This window comes from Chelmon rostratus, chromosome 17, assembly GCF_017976325.1.
Source record: "Chelmon rostratus isolate fCheRos1 chromosome 17, fCheRos1.pri, whole genome shotgun sequence".
NCBI classification, from domain to species: Eukaryota; Metazoa; Chordata; class Actinopteri; order Chaetodontiformes; family Chaetodontidae; genus Chelmon; species Chelmon rostratus.
In genome coordinates, this window is record NC_055674.1 from 21,569,305 (window position 1) to 21,587,654 (window position 18,350).

At 41.6% G+C, this 18,350-nt stretch overlaps 2 protein-coding genes across 2 annotated transcripts; both read right to left on the minus strand.

The window, feature by feature from the left end:
* Positions 1–221: 221 nt before the first annotated feature.
* Positions 222–9,976, minus strand: aldh3b1 (aldehyde dehydrogenase 3 family, member B1). Its single transcript, XM_041957482.1, has 11 exons — positions 9,824–9,976; positions 8,623–8,792; positions 8,235–8,345; positions 7,861–7,981; positions 5,555–5,640; positions 5,348–5,429; positions 4,259–4,651; positions 3,268–3,434; positions 3,077–3,176; positions 1,881–2,077; positions 222–835 (listed from the first exon to the last, which is right to left on the minus strand). The coding sequence occupies exons 2-10, from the start codon at positions 8,782–8,784 to the stop codon at positions 1,887–1,889; spliced, it is 1,413 nt and encodes a 470-aa protein (XP_041813416.1). The 5' UTR covers positions 8,785–8,792; positions 9,824–9,976; the 3' UTR covers positions 222–835; positions 1,881–1,886.
* Positions 9,977–10,530: 554 nt separating this feature from the next.
* On the minus strand, positions 10,531–16,593 carry LOC121620547 (serine/threonine-protein phosphatase 4 catalytic subunit B). Its single transcript, XM_041956633.1, has 9 exons — positions 16,436–16,593; positions 15,487–15,779; positions 14,269–14,320; positions 14,122–14,172; positions 13,481–13,582; positions 12,733–12,906; positions 12,423–12,549; positions 12,131–12,320; positions 10,531–11,480 (listed from the first exon to the last, which is right to left on the minus strand). Exons 2-9 carry the CDS (start codon positions 15,594–15,596, stop codon positions 11,351–11,353), a joined length of 936 nt encoding a protein of 311 aa, XP_041812567.1. The 5' UTR covers positions 15,597–15,779; positions 16,436–16,593; the 3' UTR covers positions 10,531–11,350.
* Positions 16,594–18,350: the final 1,757 nt, after the last annotated feature.

The window sequence follows — 18,350 nt, forward strand, 5'->3', positions numbered from 1 at the left end:
ACATTTTTATACAGCACTTTTTTAAACAATGTTTAGAAAAGAAAACAATTTTGTAGAAGAAGAAAAAAGAAAACCATTTAAGGCAGATTAAATGAGAAAAAGGCCAAAGAGGTCAGCACAGAGGAACTAAAGCTGTGGCAGCGTGTGATTATTGAGGCTCAGATGTGGATCCATCTAAGCCACCGGATTCGGTTCTTGAAGAAGAGCAGCTTTCAAATAAGTGTTTATAAAATGTCAAATTTATTTACAGTATATCATGGAAAACAGCATTAAAATACAGATAATAACACATGTAGATCTCTTCTGACACCAAGAGAAGTACACCGATTGATCAGAACAATAAAAAAGATTTACAGTGACAAATTCAACGGTACGTGTAAAGCCATTCTCACCACGTAAAGATTTCAGTGGAGAAGAACAGGATTAGGCAGGCGGTGGGATGCTGGCATTTTTTTTTTAATCTAAGCCAGTTTAAATTGTTTTATCAATAAAAAAACAGGCCTATTTTGCCCGTGATCTGCATTCTGCTAACAGAATACATGTGCTGAGAGTGAAGTACGTGCCTAAAAAGAACTCGCTGAGAAAGGGTGGGATTTTTTTCTAGAGAAAATACAGGGCAGGATATCTTCTAAAAACACAATAGATACAAAATTAGAATCATTATAGAAGTCTGCTTTAGGAGATCAACTTGCACGATGGAAAGTGCACAAAACAGTGCACTATCACCTGGCATGTATTCACACAGATTGACGTTACGGGGGCCAGTGCACATTTAGTTTAGGCATCCAGGCTAATTTTCCGTAGTCCCATAGTCCCTGGGCTGGTGTAACAGGAGCTACAAAAGACACATAAAACACATTAAAACAGGAACAGCAACACGGTACATAAAGCAGAGCACACTTCACAAGACTCGGACATAAATGGTCTTTTAAGCATGATTTTACATGGATTTTAAATGAGCAAAGTATGTGATGGCTGCTGAGAAGTGTTGGACTGTTTCATGTCTGAGCTGCTCTCACTGAAAAAGGCAGCCCTCTTTATAGGTATTAGACATAAACAACAGCATCGTCTGCGTACATTTGAATCTCAGCCTCAATGCATACAGCGGGAAGATGCTAACAGGTGCCCCAGAATTGATCCCTAAAGTCACAACGAAGAGCTGATGACAGTTCACTATATATGTTAACCCTCTCTGCTCTGCCTTCCAAGACAGGACTGCATCCATTTAACTGCATTAGAAGAGAAGTTGAACATTGAAAGCTTGGTTAGTAGACCACTATGAACCACAGTGGCAAAGGCTTCCTTAAGATCTAAGAATATGGGCCCAAATTTAGATTATTTTTCTCCAGGAGAAAGCAACCATCAGTTTGCATTGAATGGTTGGATCCAAAACCAAACTGCATGGGATGCAGCTGAAAGGGTTGTTAAGGTGGCTAGAAAGCTGTTCTGCTTCATATCTTTCAATGACCTTTGTTTTAGAAATGTCTCTACTCTCAAATACAGGCTGATTGTAAAAGGCATCACACTTAGTCGACTGGTGGAGGGGCTCTGTATCAGTGTCCATATAGATTACACAAAAATCTGCATTCAAAGTTGCTGCTATTTCAAAGCTGCTTTCAGTGCCACATCAGTCACTCATCAATTAATGTACGTGGGTTTTTCTTTGCCTGCAGTCAGGTTTAGTTTTCCTTGGAAAATGATTCATTAGACCAGGAATTCTGGCAGTCAGTCATCAGCAGAAGACATAAAATTATTCCATTTAAACTCTTTAAATGCATTTTCAGTGTTGAATTGTTCTGCCTTCTGTTGTTAACATACACAAGCAACAAACACAGAAACAACCTTCCCAGCAGATTAAAGGACGTGCTCGCTCCTCTTACCTGCCATCACATAAGTGAGCAGCTGCTCTTTGGCGAGGTGGTCCAGCGCAGCCAGCTCAGTTTATTTGGATCTTGGTAAGGTGGGTAGCGCAGGCTGTTGAATCTCTCCAACGCCCAGCCGCGCAGCATGCAGCCCCGCCGGTGGCTGAACTGCTCGAAGCCCCAGCGGCCGTGGTAGCTGCCCCAGCCACTGGCCCCTGGACGCGGGGGTAAGAGCCAGAACACCAGTCAAAACAAACAGGCGGACAACGGCAGGGAGGCGAAACGGACATGTTCCAGTCTCTCTTCATAACTCAGGCTACAAATCACTAAGAAACCATCTTTTAAAAGCCACTCAGATATAGATAAGATGTAATACCATTCAGCAATATATAGTTGTTCATAATTTTATTACAGCAAAATCTAAAAAAAGTGAAACCTCTTCCCCCTGTTAGCCATGTAGGTTTTCTGACATGGTGTTATGAGAAATAAATATTATTATTATTATTATTATGTATAATAAAACTAACATAATTAAGTATAGGTAAGGTAGGGACTGTGAGTAGTAACAATCAAATTGTAATGTGAATTCATTCATTCATAGAACTGTATTTTACTCCATGTGTGACCTGAAATGACTGTTGAAGCTTGTGTGTGATCTGTTGTGCATTCACTCCTGTTTAATCTGACTAAATGTTTCACATCGGAGGCGTTGGCCGCCATGTGTTCCTTCACACTATTTAACCTCGGAAGAAGTTTCTTCTCGCTTGGTGATGCGTCAAACTGAGAGTAACATTCATACAAGACAGGATAAAACACCAGTGCTCTGTAAACCTCTCATTCATTATTAAATTATACAAAGACAAGCTTGTCCCATCATGTTTTATGGAACAGGAAACAAAATATTATCAAATATGTATGTGTGTCTATTCCCTGACGGACATGGAGGCAAGCATTAAACAGTTCTTTGGAATAAGAGACAAAGACAGATAATGTGTATTTAATCGCTCTCTATCTCAGCCTAACAGGAAGCAACAGGTTTTCTGTTAAACAGGACAACAATCAGCTTCAACTTGTGTGCATCTTTCCAGCGCTGAGATAATCATTCAGACCAGGAGGTGGCAGTATACTGTAGTCTGACGCTCATTCTGATGGTCATTCTTCTGGTATTGCAATGCCTCTCTTAGTTTAAAAAAACATCAGAGGGTTACACCTACCTACACCTCCAAAGGGCAGGCTCGGCAGGGTCATGTGGACGATCCCGTCGTTAGAGCAGAATCCTCCACTGGTGGTGTTCTCCAGGACTGTGTTTACCACCTTCAGAGAGGATGGACAACGTGACGTCAAATACAAGACAATGCATGTGCGGGTGGGCGATGTGGGAGGCTGCAGAGTTCTGTGTTCTTACAGAGGATTCTTCGGAGAAAACATAGAGGGCCAGCGGCTTCTCTTTGCGGTTGACGAATTCGATGCCTTGCTCCAGAGACTCCACGGTGAGGATGGGCAGGATGGGGCCGAAAATCTCCTCCTGCATTAGTGCATCATCTTCAGCCACGTCCACCACCACTGTGGGAGCTGAGGAGAGCACAGCGACAGGAAACAACTCAATGCACATCACTGAATTAAGAAATGATTTGTCCACAGCTACGATGTGGGTGATGCAGCAACCTTTCTCATAAACTCTGAAATGGTATCAAGCTGTATGATCCCAAATATTTAGGAGAATAAATTATTAGTGTTAGTCCAGATTAGTCAGTAATGTCGACAGGTGAGACATCTGTGAACTGTTTGTCAGATTAGCGATACTGAAGTGCATTGTTAGCTAACTTTGAATGCTCCAGTGTTGAATAATTAACTGAGGGATTGTTCTTATGGCCAATTTGAGAGATGAATATGTGGGTTTTCTTTTTCGTGTCTCTCGTCTGTTTGTGTGACAGTCACACTAAAAGTTTTTCCCTCCGTGTTTGTCCCGTCTTATTTTTGGGGAATGTAAATGACTGGCTGCTTGCTTTCCTCGGGCCTTTCAAGCATTAAAGTGAGATTCTGTAACATTTGGACAGAGAAATAAGTTATTCTGAATAAGGAGAAGCTAAATTTCATTAGCAATAAAACACACCATGCTTACCTGCTCTGTTATGACCAGTGTTCAATTAAAGATACATACACAGACTTTGATGCCAGCATAATATATTTTGTCCCTGTCACCATTGGCCTTGCTTCCTTTCATTCCATTCAGAGAAAAATGAGCAGACACTATTACTACGAGGTGTTCCTCTGAATCACCTGTGTAGGACGGACCTTATAAGGTCATTTCATCAGATATCCAGAACCTGTTCTCTTTTTAACAGAGGAATCTAGCTCAACGTAACCAACGCTGTGCACATGTTTCTTATGCCCACCAATGTACTTCTCCTCCTCGTTGCTCTCTCCTCCCAGAACAACCTTGCCACTGGACTTCTTGAGTAGCTCCATCAGTCGAGTCCAGTGTCTGGGTGACACGATGCGGGAGAGGTCGGGACAGGTCTGAGGCTCCGCGGTGTAGAAATTCTCCAGGGTCTCGCGCATCGCAGGCACCAGGGCGTCCCGGGTGGCCGGTGAGCACAGCACATAGTCCGGGGCCACGCAGCTCTGCCCGGCGTTAAAAAACTTGGCCCACACCAAGCGGCGAGCAGCACCTGTGATGTTCAAGCGTCCGTAAAGGATGCACGGACACTTGCCGCCCAGTTCCAAGGTCACTGGGGTCAAGTGGACTGAGGCTGCCTGCAGGATGCTGCGTGCCACAGTCTGAGAACCTGAAAGACAGAGCTGAGAAGTCAGTGTCCACAGTGGAAAGGACTCATCCCCTGGTGAGCATGAACTGGTTACTATATTTTATGACAATCTGACTGGAAGGACTCGAGATATCTTGCTATGTACCAAAGTGTTGGACAGATGATAGACTGACCAACATCAGCATCCTTAAATCCCACTTCCTGACCAAGTAAAACTATACCGAGAGTTTGTTTTCTTTGTCCATTACAACCAAGACGGCCGCAGATGGCAGCCATGATGCTGCGTTCTCTCACTATTTTTAACATGTGCGCATCATCCTTTACTGTCACATATAAATCCGAAGAACATACTGTGTGTAGACATGTACCTGCATATGCTGTTCATCACTCGTTTCATTTTTTTCCCCGTTTTTCCTTTCACCTACTTGTATGTACATAATTTATTATCATTTATTTGACCTACATATCTTTCTCAACTTTGTTGTCTTTGTTTAGTTGGATCTCAGTTTCTATTGGACCTGTGTGTAACACTAAGAGCAACTTTAAACCGGAGTCAGATGCCTTGTATGTGCACACACTCGGCCAATGAAGCCAATTCTGATTCTCAAGACAAATCCTTGAAACTACAGCCTTGAGACCAGTGTAAAGGGGGATACACAACCACAATTTGTTGAAACACTGACATGCAGTGATCCGATGCATCCTGCAAGTTTTTACCTGTGTAGAAGATGTGGTCAAAGCGATTCTGCAGCAGTGCCTTGGTCTCCTCTGCTCCACCATGAACGACTGCATAACAGTCCTGTCACAACGACGAGGGTTATTGTGGGAGGAAAAAAATGTACAAAACTTTTGAATGTAATTGAATCTCAATATTTAAGAAGAAGCAAATAAAGGAAAACTCTTTAGTCTCAAAAGTTGATTTACCTGTGACAAATATTTGGGGACGAGCTCTGCTATCAGACCATCTGTGGCGGCGCTGATCTCTGAAGGCTTAATGATCACACAGTTTCCTAGACAAAAATACCAACAGCTCCCAGTCAGCTTAGACAGCAGTGACTGACTTGACAGAAGCTAAGATTGCACATGTTACCCTGGTCGTTCATTGCTGTTTCAAGACCAAATGTAGTTCCTTAGTCCTCTAACCCCACTTTGTCATTATTAACAATAATAATAATAAAAATAACAATTAACTTTATTTGTATAGCAAGTGCTTTACAACAAGGAAATTACATGCACCAAGAGCTTCACATAAAAAGACTTAAGAAATAAAGCTAAAAACAGAGTACATAGAATGCATTAAGGCAATTAAAATGCAACAATTTAAAAGAAGGGCAGCAGTACGGCAGTGCGAGACAAAGCTCAAACATTTCAGGCCTGTATCAGGAAGTCATAGCTAGTTGAAGTCTGACATTTTTAGCTTTCTTTCAGGTAGAAAAATAACATTTTTGTCACCTTGTTGATGTTGGACTTGAATCTTAGACCTGAATCTAGGGTAACACCAAATGTTGTAACTTCAGATTTAATCCATGGAGTTAATTTTACATTTTGTTCTTGTTTAACTTCAAGAAATGAGTGCTCATCCATTTATTTGTCACCAAAAGACAGTTAGTAATGGAGTCTATAGCTGCAGCATCATTTGGTTCAGCGCAGATGTAAAGTTGTGTATCATTTGCACAAGTATGGAAACATTGAGCTCTCTAATGGACCAGGGCAGCTCCCTGCAACCCCAAAACTGATGTCATGCTTCTCAGTGACGTCAACCTTTTCCTTTTGATGTAAGTTTGAAACATGTTTAACACACAGTCAGAAAGACCAACCAACTGTTGAATTTATTACGATATCTTGGGTATTGCATCAAATGCTGCATTTAGATCTAAGAGGACAAGAACTGAGATCTTATGTTCAATTTAATCTGAGGTCACTGATTATTTTAGTCAGAGCACTTTCGGAGCTGCTGCCAGAATGTTATTTGCTTTAAGAACAGCGTTAATTTGCACTGAAACTATATTTTCCAGCATCTTACTGATGAATGGAAGGTTGGATACGGGCCTATAGTTGGCGAGTGCATTACCATCTAGGTTGGGTGTCTTTACTAAGGGTTTTATAACAACTGTTTTAAACACATCTGAGAAGATTCCTGTTTGCAGAGGTGCATTTATAATCTTCAGGATATGACTTGAAACACTGTCAAAAAGTCATTTTAAAAATGCTGTAGATACAGGGTCAGCACAGGAGGCGGACCAGTTCGACTCATCTGTTTGACAGGGTTTTCTGAGGTCATCTGCATTTACATCAGCAGCTCTAATTGAGGTTATTTTTGTTATAGAAGAACAATGCAAGTTCTTTACAGTTTGATGTGGAGAACTGCAGACACGTGGGGGGCAGTTAAAAAACATGCTGAAAATGTCCATAAGCTATATTTGATGGGTGAGGCACACAGATGTCAGCCATCAACTCCATCCCCTAAGGTTGGAATGAGGCTTGGTATGAATGCAAGTTGTGGCTGACAGCCCATCAGTTTGTACAGTAGAAGGCAAAAAGTCAGACAGCTTAGGAATGCAATGCATCTTAACAGGAAGCCCAACTGGACCTCCCTCTGTCCAAAATAACTAATCTCTTCACCTTCTACTTTTGAGATATAATCAGCCAGACATCAGATCAGGGAACTGTGTGGCGCTTCAACTTCAAACTGCGTCCACATTATCAAAGGACCACAGAATGACTTCTTTGTGAAATGGGTTGTTATCACCAACGCTGCAGCTCCCTTCAGCTTTACAGGACGTTTTAGCTGTGCTTGGATATGACCGCCAACTTCTTCACTGTCTCGGTTCAGTCTCACCGCTCTCATAGTGTTGTGTTGTTTTGCACCAATGCATGCATGGGGCTAGAACAGTGGCAGAGAGTTTGACTTCCATATCTACACATTCATGAGAGACTTCTCGGGAACCAAGGTCCACCCCAAAGCCTCAGTCATGACCAACACATCGGTTCTGCTGCTGTTTTCAATGCAGATTTTATTTTATTCGAAGCTAAAATGTAAAGTTCTAGCCCTGTATGAGCTGAGTGGCACTGAAGAGTTGGTCATTTATTCTCTTTGGGTTTCTTACTAGACTGACCCCTTAAAGATGACACATCATTTGATTTATTATTAAAAAAAAAAAAAAAGAAGAAGCAACAGTGCAGCTTAAAGTCTGCACTGTATATTCTGGTAATATGGGTGTGGATGATACCTGCGGCAATGGCTCCAACCAAGGGTAAGAGAAGGAGTTGCAGGGGATAGTTCCACGGCCCAATGATTAACACGACTCCTAATGGCTCCCTCCGGATAAAGCAGTCATCAAACCTAGTGGCCTGGAGTTGACACACTTCAAATCAAATTATATAGCAATATGTGCATTTTGATAATTCAGTATGTGCACTCATAATTTCTTAGCCAAAAATGAGCAGCTGCCAAAGGTAAGAATACTTGACTTTTCCTTGACCCATTAAATGCAAGTAGTTTAAATAACTGATACGATAATGATAATCAGTAATAAAAATCAACGCTGACTCCTACATTGTATATAAAATATGGCCAGTATTAGCAAATCATCATTAAACCTACCAGGTTTGTGCTGGCGTACTCTGGCTTCATCCAGCTTGATAAGTTATTGATGGCGTAGTGGATCTCATTGATCACTATATCAACCTCAGACAGGACGGCCTCAAACTTCGGCTGATGTGCGAGGGCAGCAATAACAGAGGAAAGTTAGTGCTTATTGAATTGTAGCACATAAACAAAGTATAGCCTGTACTGTTCTTCAAACACCCTGCATGTGTGCATGCGACCATGTGTGCATTTACTTTTCTGGTACCTAAAATATACAAATTAAAAAAAATACCAATCAGGGCAGCGAGGGCCAAAACCAGTTCCTTCCACTGTTGGTTGTGTTATCATACATCTTTGTGTTGAGGAAGCAGTGTGTGTATGTCATGTGAGCGCAGACGTATACCTTTGCGAGGTCTTTGTGCAGTGCATTTAAAATCAGTTCCTCGTTATCTTTGATCATGGACATAAGCTTGGTCAGCTGAGTTCGGCGAAACTGCTCCGGGACTGTGATGCCTGAACGAAACGCTGACCTCAGCCGGTCCACAACCTGACTCTGGGTGTCCATCCTTTCACCTAGAAAAGACACACACACACACACACACCTTAGCCTTTTTTACTTGATAAAATGACAATTGATTACCACAGTCAGTGTTAGTCAGTGACTACATGGGATGTATAGTAAATCAGATATATTGTTGCATGCATGAAGTGTGCCGTTAACTCTTCCCCTGCAGTTTTGCCGGGGTGCTTCATGGTGAACCTGTTGCAGTGCTCTTTGCAGGCTTGTGGAACTGAGCTGAACTTCACTGTTGCTTCTCTCACAGTGATCACAGTACCTGGCTATGCCCATAAAGCCTGTAACCACTGTGACACATGATGCTGCTTGTTCGTTTTAAGCCTGTCCAAATGAGTCAGCAAAAAGAGAAGACCGCAGGAAAAAAAGGAAATATCTGCTATTCACACTAGAACAGAAAAGCCAGGCCGGTCTAGTTGTGGAACTGACTATTGAAAAGCGAAGTGAAAACCCACCAGATACTGAAGGATTTTACGAACGCGTCAGAAGTCATTTCGCAATATTTCGCAATGGAGAAGAAACGTTTGTTTAAAAAAAGTACGCCGAATTGAACACTTCTTAATGTTTTATTAGATGCATTCCGCATATGTGGCTCTTCTCATTCCATTTTGCCGAAAAGCAAAGAAATAAAAACAGCGATGTTTCCCAATGGAGGTTCGCACACCGCCATCAGACTGCCAGTGGCACACAGCAAACCAAAGCACTGTCAAACCGAGCGTGCACACATGGACGGAAAAGACTCGTTTTGAGCTCAAAGTGCACATTCCTGACCTAGAGGAAGTTTAATAAATGCGACGACAGCTTTGTGAGGCCAGAGGAAGCTTGAAACCACACAGCCTGCTGTTAACAAGCCGTCTCCCCACCCCATGAGGGACTGGCGACTCTTCAGAGCAAATCCATTCCCCTTTCTCTGGAGTTTCCCACGAAAACCTACGCTGCCATATTCATCCGCGGGACTAGAATTCATCAAAACGCACAGAAAATTAAAGCAGGAGGAGGTCGCGTTGCTGCTGTGTTTCGTTTAGCCCACCTGCTCAGCGTCGTGTCTCTCAGCTCCCGTGCCCAGGGAATGCTGCAGTGTTTCCGGGTGTTCGCCTTTTGGTAATTACCGGTTAACGTTGGAGCTCTTGCAAAGTGGGAGGGGGGTATGAGTTTGGCTGAGCCTGAAAAACTAGCCCCGAAACTCGCCCTGCGACAGAACCGTGCATGTTCAAGGCTGCATGAGGTCGGTCACATGGCTGTCACTATGACAGCCTTCATTTCAATAGCTCCAACCATCATGTTGCTGTAGGATTTCACAGGTTGTCACTTGCCTCAGTGGGGCGTGATGGGATGACCTCTCTCCGTCTACTCTCACTGAACTCTCGTTTACTGGCAGAGTGAGTTTAAAGGTTCAGAGTCTGAGCCCGACTTAATCAACTTGTTACATAAATCCTTCAACAGCAACCATGAGTCACGCTCAGTCTGGGCTGGAGTGACTAATGGCTTGTGCAGGTTACTCAAACTATCCCGACCAGACAGGCAACTCGTTAGATAATTGACATCAGAGGAGAAATGGAAATATCTTACTGACAGCAGCCCATCAGCTTACCTTTTCCCAGCAATGCTCACAATGCTTCTCAGAAATGACTGCATGAGAAAATGTGTTAATGGGAGGTTTTGAATGAACCGATCCTTTGAACATAACTAACCACGGTTAGTATTTTTTTTTGTCAATAAAGCACACCTAGAAATAAATCAGCATTGATACAAAAACTTTATTCTCACAATATCAAAAATGACAGACCTAGAGATTTGTAGATTAAAAGGAATTAAGAGAGAAAACAATTGGTGAATATCGTGACTGCTGTTGGCCAGTCATTACATTTCTGGTATCTATTTGTGAAGGTGCTGAGCAGCAGCACTGGGTATGTTAAATAGTGACACACATGACAGTTAAACAGAAACATAAGAGCAAAAAAAGGGGTGAGGGAACAGGTCATTTTGCATTTAATAATGGCAGCAACAATCATACAAAAATCAAAAATAAAGACAACATATGCATTTGAAGGAATTCCTTAAATGATGAAATTGTGAAACTTCCCTACATCTGCATATTTTTTGGGGAAAAAAAACTCCTTCCGAAGACTTCTAAAGCTAAATGACAACGTCTGTCATGAAAAAATAATACAGGTCAAGGCGGGGGTAAAGTCAGGGAGGGAGCGTGTCATATCTACAGAGGAGTGGGAGAGGAGGAGAACAGACTGAAATGGAAGGAGGCCAAAAGGAGAAAGAAAATGGCCATTTTATTTATCTGAGGAGAAGTGACAACAGTCATGGGCCCAGTATCCACCGCGCCCTCGACACCTTTCACAGTGACTGCTCTGTCAGGCTTGGGCAGTGGGGCAAAAATCCAGCTCTTCAGGCTGAAGCTATATGGAGCTTCGCGGGGTTTGGCAGGTTTTCTGTCTAACTGCTCTGAGTTCAGACTGACAGAACCGTCCAGCAGCAGGATGGAGGGTGGCTGGTGAGAAATGGTACCGGAGATTTCGACACATCATGGCTGTCTGCTCAGACTTCACAGAAAATAGTCGGCTACTGGCTTCTTGGAGGGGATGCCTCTGGTCTCTTGTGGCGCTGCCTCAAATATGATGAACTCCCTCTGTAGATGCTCATCCAGCTCCAAGATGGCCGCCACGTTGCCACATCTGATTGCCCAGAGAGAGATTACAAACTGGTTAGACTTTCAGAAAATAAATTTAGAGGGTTGAGCAACACATGGCTGTTTTCTAGACCAGGTCTTCTCTTACCACACACTGAACTGTAAAATCTATTTCTGCTTTAAAAATACCGCAATGTCCTAAGATCCAGTCTCCCCATTTGAAACCAGCTTGCTCTCACTTTGTAAACTTCTATTATTAAATTATCTGTATCAGGCATCTCAAACCGGTTCCATAAAGGGCCGCGTGGCTGCAGGTTTTCATTCCAACCCAGGAGGAGCACATCAGGCCAACCAATCAACATCAAGGGATCACTTAGTTATCAGCTGAAGACTGAGATCAGCTGATTAATTGATTCTAGCCTGGTGTGTTCCTCCTTGGTTGGAATGAAAACTTGCAGCCACGCGGCCCTTGAGATGCCTGATCTATATCATCCCAGATGTAAAAATGCTTACAAGCATAGCAGCAATTTTTCATTTCATCAAAATCATCACAAGGTGAATATCACAGAAATAACCAACACTGTCCCTGATATGATCCATTTATGTGGGAGTGTTTGTAAATGTAACATTTCTCTGAGGAGGTGTTGACATGATGTCCACTCACACAGGAACTGTTGAACTGCGGTCTCTGCCTACCTGTAGCAGTAATTGGGAGCTGACCACACAGTGAGCACCGTCTCATTGAAGTGCCACTTGTAGCCCTCCATGACCAGCTGGTGTGCTCGACAGATCATGTGGATGTCGTTGGCAGCGTTGAACTGGGCTACCACGTCGCTCCCAAACAAGTAGCCAGCACCTCTGGGACTCACCCCCCACCCTGTGGTATCTGAGGGAGAGAAGATCAGTCAGGTGAAGACAATTTCCTTGATCACTCAGAAATGTGGGTTAGCAACGCAATGTTCTAAAGGCTTGATAGATGCCTGTTTACCTTCAGGATCTGACCACAGGAGGTCACACATAGGCCCGTCATGGGGTACTTCCTGTTTTCTGTCAATGGTTCGAATTTGGTCCAGTGTCTGGATGGATGGAGACAAGCCACCGTGCACACAGAAGATCTGTAGGACAAAGAGAACAATGTATTGACCCAACTGATGGACCTTACATAATGTCATATCAGGAACAGAGAAGTGACTCAACTAGCCAGTGTAGTGCAGCAGCAGCTTAACAGTAGCATTTAAGTGTCAGTGAATATAGTGCGTGAATCGTCATTGAAGGAAATACTAGACAACATGTCTCACCTTGCCATCAATGATAGCAGAGAGGGACAAGTAGTCAAATATCTCAGTGCAGTATCTCCAGACGGTGACTGAGCCATATTTGCGGAGACACTCGTCGTAGAAGCCGTAGACCTGGGTGATTTGCCGGGACTCGTGGTTTCCCCGAATCAAGGTTATCCTGTCTGGATAACGCACCTGGGAACACAGCAGAACAGATGAGGTCAAGGGGACTTAATAAGCCCTGTGCATATCTTTGACTGGAACAACTGGTCTGACTGAACAAACTGGTCTTGAGATCTGGCTCTGTCCTGGGTTGCTCTCTGGACATCACTGAGTGTGAGAGGAGGATGTTAGCAAAGCTGACATCGATCATGAACATCCCCTCAAACCCCCAAATAAGAAGGTGGGGGCCTTAAGCAGCTCCTTCAGCCATAGACCGCTGCTACTGCAGTTCTTTTGTTCTTTTTCTACATTTCCTTTTTATTCTTGCTGTCTGTAACGAGTACGTTTCCCCGGCGTGGGATCAATTAAGTTTTATCTTAACTTATCCTGACAGCCTCAAGACATTCAAGATATGACCAAACACAAACACACACACACACACACAATATAAAATATACAATTGATACACAGCTTCTTCCATGTGACAAAAAACAATGTCACAATGTAATTAAAAAACATGCACTACAGGTAAAGGGATCTGATCTATTTTTCAAAAGCGCAACACCGCCATGTCTAAAGAAATCAAACAAACAAAAAATGAATGTACCTTAAGAGCTAACAGAAGAAGGAAAGTCTCCACACTGTAGAAGCCTCTGTCCACAAAGTCACCCATGAAGAGATAATTTGTCTCCGGGACATCACCACCAACCTGTCATGTCGAAAGATTAAAGAGAAGTTGTTTTAAACACGGCATACTGTGAATTTTATATAAATGCCGAAACATTACAATTCTCCATGGGATTGGATCTGCATGAAGTTTGACCATGAATTTATTTGCCAGGAGAGCTGCACCCCAATACAGAGTAACAAGGTGGACAAGACTCAAATCGTACAGAGCATGTCCTTCAAGTCCCATAATGTAACAGGATATGTCCACACTCTACTTCAAATTGTCAAAACAGATGTGAGTGCTCTCATGACAGAAAAAATAATTTAAGAAATGGGGTACGTGTATATTCTACAACAGTGCTGATGGCACACAGAAGTTAAAATACCCTCTGCAGTGATGTAAGGGGTGATCTTTTAACACACAATTATCATGATAAAAATACCATAATAATATCAATAATACATATTAAACTACTACAATTATGGTCAGAATTTGTACAACTCTGTCCAAAACAACTACAGCACACTGACAAATAAAAACTTGACAACGAGCAACGGTAGCAAGAAACAGGAACTTACTCTAAACAGCTCTTTCAAGTCATAGAACTGACCATGTATATCACCACACACCTATGAGACAAAAGAAAAACAAAACATCACCACCACATTTAATTAAGTCTAAGTCATATTTTGAGCAAACACAATAGAATAGAAATTGTTACTTACTGTGACAGGAGAGTCCACTCTCTGGACATTACTTTCTTCAACCAGAATCTCTCTGAAAACACACACACATATATATTTAATTATCATTTCATGTATTACTAAGACCTGTTATTTCTGCTGATGTATTCAAGACACCACCTAGTGGACAGTGGTGTTAAACACAGACAGGAATTTATTTATATGCCACCTAGCTGAGGACATTCACTATTTTCTGGTGTCTCTCTTACATTTTAATCCAGTGTGAAACACAGACAAGACAAACACAGAACTAAGGCTGACATTAAAACTATTGTAGGTACCTGATTTCAGTGTGTAAAGCAAAGCAATGTCCACATTGTGGAGTGATTTTAGAACTTCCTGTGGAGATTTGAATACTATTTAACAGCCACCTTTCCAGCCAAAGGGCATGACTACACGATATGACACATTTGGATTGGTGTATCACTTAAGCGCCACCATCAACCAATCATGATAAAGCGTTTATAATGGCCTTTTAAGCAACCTAAAGAACAGACTGAATACTCAAAGTTTAGACTCATTGCAGCAGAATGTATATATCATTGTCCATTACAGTTTTTACCCTAACATCCCAATTGAAATTACTTTGCGCCTTGCCCCCAAAGTTTCACACATATAAATACTGCAACAGCCCAGAGTACACAATTCAAGTACATAAGCAGAGTGAGCAAACGAACGCATGGCTAGTTATTATATGCCTCTGTATTAAAAATGATTGCCTGCATCATAGTGTTTGTCTTGTAATATCTTGTATAGGCACTTGTGTTGCAAATAAAAATACTTCTGAATGTTCCATTTGTCAATTTCCTGTTTGTAACTGTGTACATGGGAGAAAATACTAACTTTAGAATACATACCTGTTCTTGCACTAGCTAGCCATCATAAAAAGCATAGAGCCATTTCCCTATGTCATATTACACACTTATCCTAAAAAAGGCTTTGAGATAAAAATGTAAATAACTGGTGTTGAAAAAGATCTTGGAAAACAAGCAAAGCTACAGAATGACTTGAAATTGCCATTTTGTTTGCCTTTCACAGTCACAACATAGGTGAAGGGTAATAATACTAGCACAATTACAATGTAGTATGCCACTGGTGCACAGCTTACATATTTTAGTTCTCTGCTTCAAAACCCAGATCAATGCAACACCTAACATCTGTGTTACTGTGTCTGCATTATAGGCCAAATTTATCCATTACCTGGCTTTGGCACACAGTGCTTTGACTTCATTTTCCTTAATGAGCTCACAGCGTCTGAGCTGCTCTATCTGTCGGTCCAGGTCACTGATGTCCCCCATTGTGACACACATAGGGAGAGCCGCTCACACACTATGGTCACACACGCCTCTTCTCAAGCACCGGGGTCACTGAAATAACAGTCTTCCTTCCCCAGGCAATGAAGCGGGCGGACAGTCACAACAGACTCCCTCCGTCGAATCGATCAGCACTTCAGTACGTCAGACTCTAGCTATGAGGATGTGCAGAACAAGGAACTGTGGAGGGAAAAAAAACGGCCAAATAATTTAAGAACCCGAATGAAGAGCGAAACAACGCAGAATTTACGTAACGCTATCTGGAGAAACATGTTTAGTTAACGCTGTTTCTTGATAACTTGGGCCCGAGTTTCCTCAAACTGTTTCTAACTTAAATTCTCAGGGCAATTTATTCAAAACGGTAGAAAACACAAATTATATTACATATTATTTACACGGAATACAGATGAAAATGCACCACTGATTAGTTATTTGACAAGCAATGAAAGGCCTATGGGCGTAGCTAAACATTAAGCTAACCATTAGCACGTTAGCTTACATCACTGCTAACGACGTCAGCGAGCAACTGATTCTTTGATAACTTAGCCAACCATTTTGTTTAGGAATTCGTCCTGAAGGTTAACGCTAATGTCTGCCAGCTGCCACCAAACAAATATACATTCTTATTAAACTGATGAAGTGAAGAAATGTATTTAGGTTAGCTGGCGAAATGCTGAATGTTAACGCTAGCGGGCTAACCACGGCTGTCGGGGCACCAACACTGGTTAGCGCTCCTCGGCTAATTTCGTGAGCAAGCTAGCTAATGCTAGCAAGACGCTATCAAAACGATTCACACAACGTCGCGAATTCGACGAAACATAAGTGAGTGTAATTACCATTAAGTGAGTGATAGCAGGGATCTGAGAAACAGACAGCAGTATGTTTCATTCCGTGGTTTGCGGGTTTTTTCGCCGTCCACCGGCACGTCTTTCTCCTCCCGGTCTTGCCTGTGCCGGTTCGCTCCTGCCGTGCTCATGAACACGAACGACTCGGCTGTAACTTCCGGTGTGGGGAACGCGCATTGCTCAGTCCAGCCAGCTCGGAGTCGCCTGGTATCAGTAGCATATATTAACTAAAAATGGTAAACTGAAGTCCCCATCCAATCAAAAATGTTTTGCTACCTTCACTTGGATGTTTGGTTTTCACTGTGTGAACTGTTTGTGCACAGCGCGTAAAAGCCAATGATAAAACAGTACATTTTAGAAAAACTGTGACGTGGAGAGACTGAGAATGGACTTTCCAGTGAAGTAAGAGACATCTGGTCTCCAGTAATTAAACTTTGGAGATGAAGAGGTTTTTTTTTGATACTGTATTTGTTTTTGCCTGTTGATTGTGAATATTTGATGCTTCTCTATCTTATGTGATAGTAAACTTAATATTTTTGGGTTTTGGACTGTTGGTCTAACAAAACTAGCAATATGAAGTCATCACCTTCAGCTTAACAAAACTGTAATGGACATTTTTCACTAATGTCTTACATTTATGAACCAAATAATGAGTCAGTTAATTGAGAAAATAATAATAAGATTGGTAATGATGAAAGTCATTAATTGCAGCTCTAAAGAAAACAAAAATCAGTTATATTTCAGAGCAAAATGGCTTTGAATAAAAGGGTTAGGGTTTGTAATAAAGATCACATTTTTGAAGTGCATTTTCATAATTAAATTTTTTATTTTGCCTGAAAGTTACCCATTTTAATGTGTTCTGTCCAAGTCTGAAGCCTTGATTCAACACTTAAAAACCTCTGGAGATTTGTGCATTTTGATCAAGCAACAAGCAACACAATCTGTAAGTTATAACAAAGTTATGTTACAACAGTAGCAGCAAAATATAAAATATAAGAAATCTCAGTAGGAATGTGCACATCAGAATGTGTTCAAGATATGTTTAAGAGAAAACAGGGTGTGTATGTGAACTAAGTGTATTAAGACACAGTGGCTCTGATTTGATAATTATTATGGTAACTGCTACTATTTACTTTAAGTTCCTAAATGTATGAGCAGGAAAACAGATTTTTGGAAAAAAAAAAAAAAAGCAGAACTCCAGCAAATCAAGCAGAATCACACCCAACAAAGACAAAACACCCTGATGATGTAAACAATGATGACATATTTTGTTCCAACTCCTTTTTTAAAATTATTAACATTTTAAAGCCCTGGACATTCTCATGTTTTCCAGGTTGTTCCAGTATGCACAATATAAAATGTTAATCCACGTAAAAACAGCTTTGTTATCTTAAGTAAAAACTTATAGTAAAAGGCATTTTTTGGTTAATTCAATCACGACCTGTGTTCTCAGCACCACTGACTGAAAAGCAAAACAAGTATATGTATGTACATCACAACATATGTCAGTGAGTTAAGGAATAACCAGATTCAACCAGTCTCTAAGAATACAGAAGGAAAATGTAAAACAATTTCATCCACTGGGGTCCTTCTAATTAAAGCAGAGAAGAGAAGCACCTCTGTTACTATTACTTTAACTATGTTAAGCCAGATGTGATGTTATAATGGTGTTGCAACACACAGATGAGGCTGTCAACTAAGGCCTTTACTACCCGCCCTTTTATTGTACCACTTTTGGTTTTAAAGTTGCACAAGCTATTTTTGTATAATGCAAGCTCTAAATGGCAGTGATTAATTTTGAAGGCTATCAGATGATCCCCTCTTGAGGTACAAAGTGGTACTATGAGACAGGACACGCTGGGGATAGCTGGTTAGCATGCTAATTCAGCAGATACATATTTCTGCA

What these genes read in the sequence shown, in the direction of transcription:
- aldh3b1 (XM_041957482.1), bottom strand. Translation starts at nt 8,784, where the DNA reads ATGGACACCCAGAGTCAGGTTGTGGACCGGCTGAGGTCAGCGTTTCGT. An exon ending in TGCACAAAGACCTCGCAAAG is followed by an intron (nt 8,346 to 8,622) that starts GTATACGTCTGC and finishes CTCGCACATCAG; the next exon opens with CCGAAGTTTGAGGCCGTCCT. An exon ending in TTTTCTCCGAAGAATCCTCT is followed by an intron (nt 3,177 to 3,267) that starts GTAAGAACACAG and finishes TCCTCTCTGAAG; the next exon opens with GTGGTAAACACAGTCCTGGA.
- LOC121620547 (XM_041956633.1), bottom strand. Translation starts at nt 15,596, where the DNA reads ATGTGTGTCACAATGGGGGACATCAGTGACCTGGACCGACAGATAGAG. An exon ending in ACTTGAAAGAGCTGTTTAGA is followed by an intron (nt 13,583 to 14,121) that starts GTAAGTTCCTGT and finishes TCGACATGACAG; the next exon opens with GTTGGTGGTGATGTCCCGGA. An exon ending in GCTCCCAATTACTGCTACAG is followed by an intron (nt 11,481 to 12,130) that starts GTAGGCAGAGAC and finishes CTGGGCAATCAG; the next exon opens with ATGTGGCAACGTGGCGGCCA.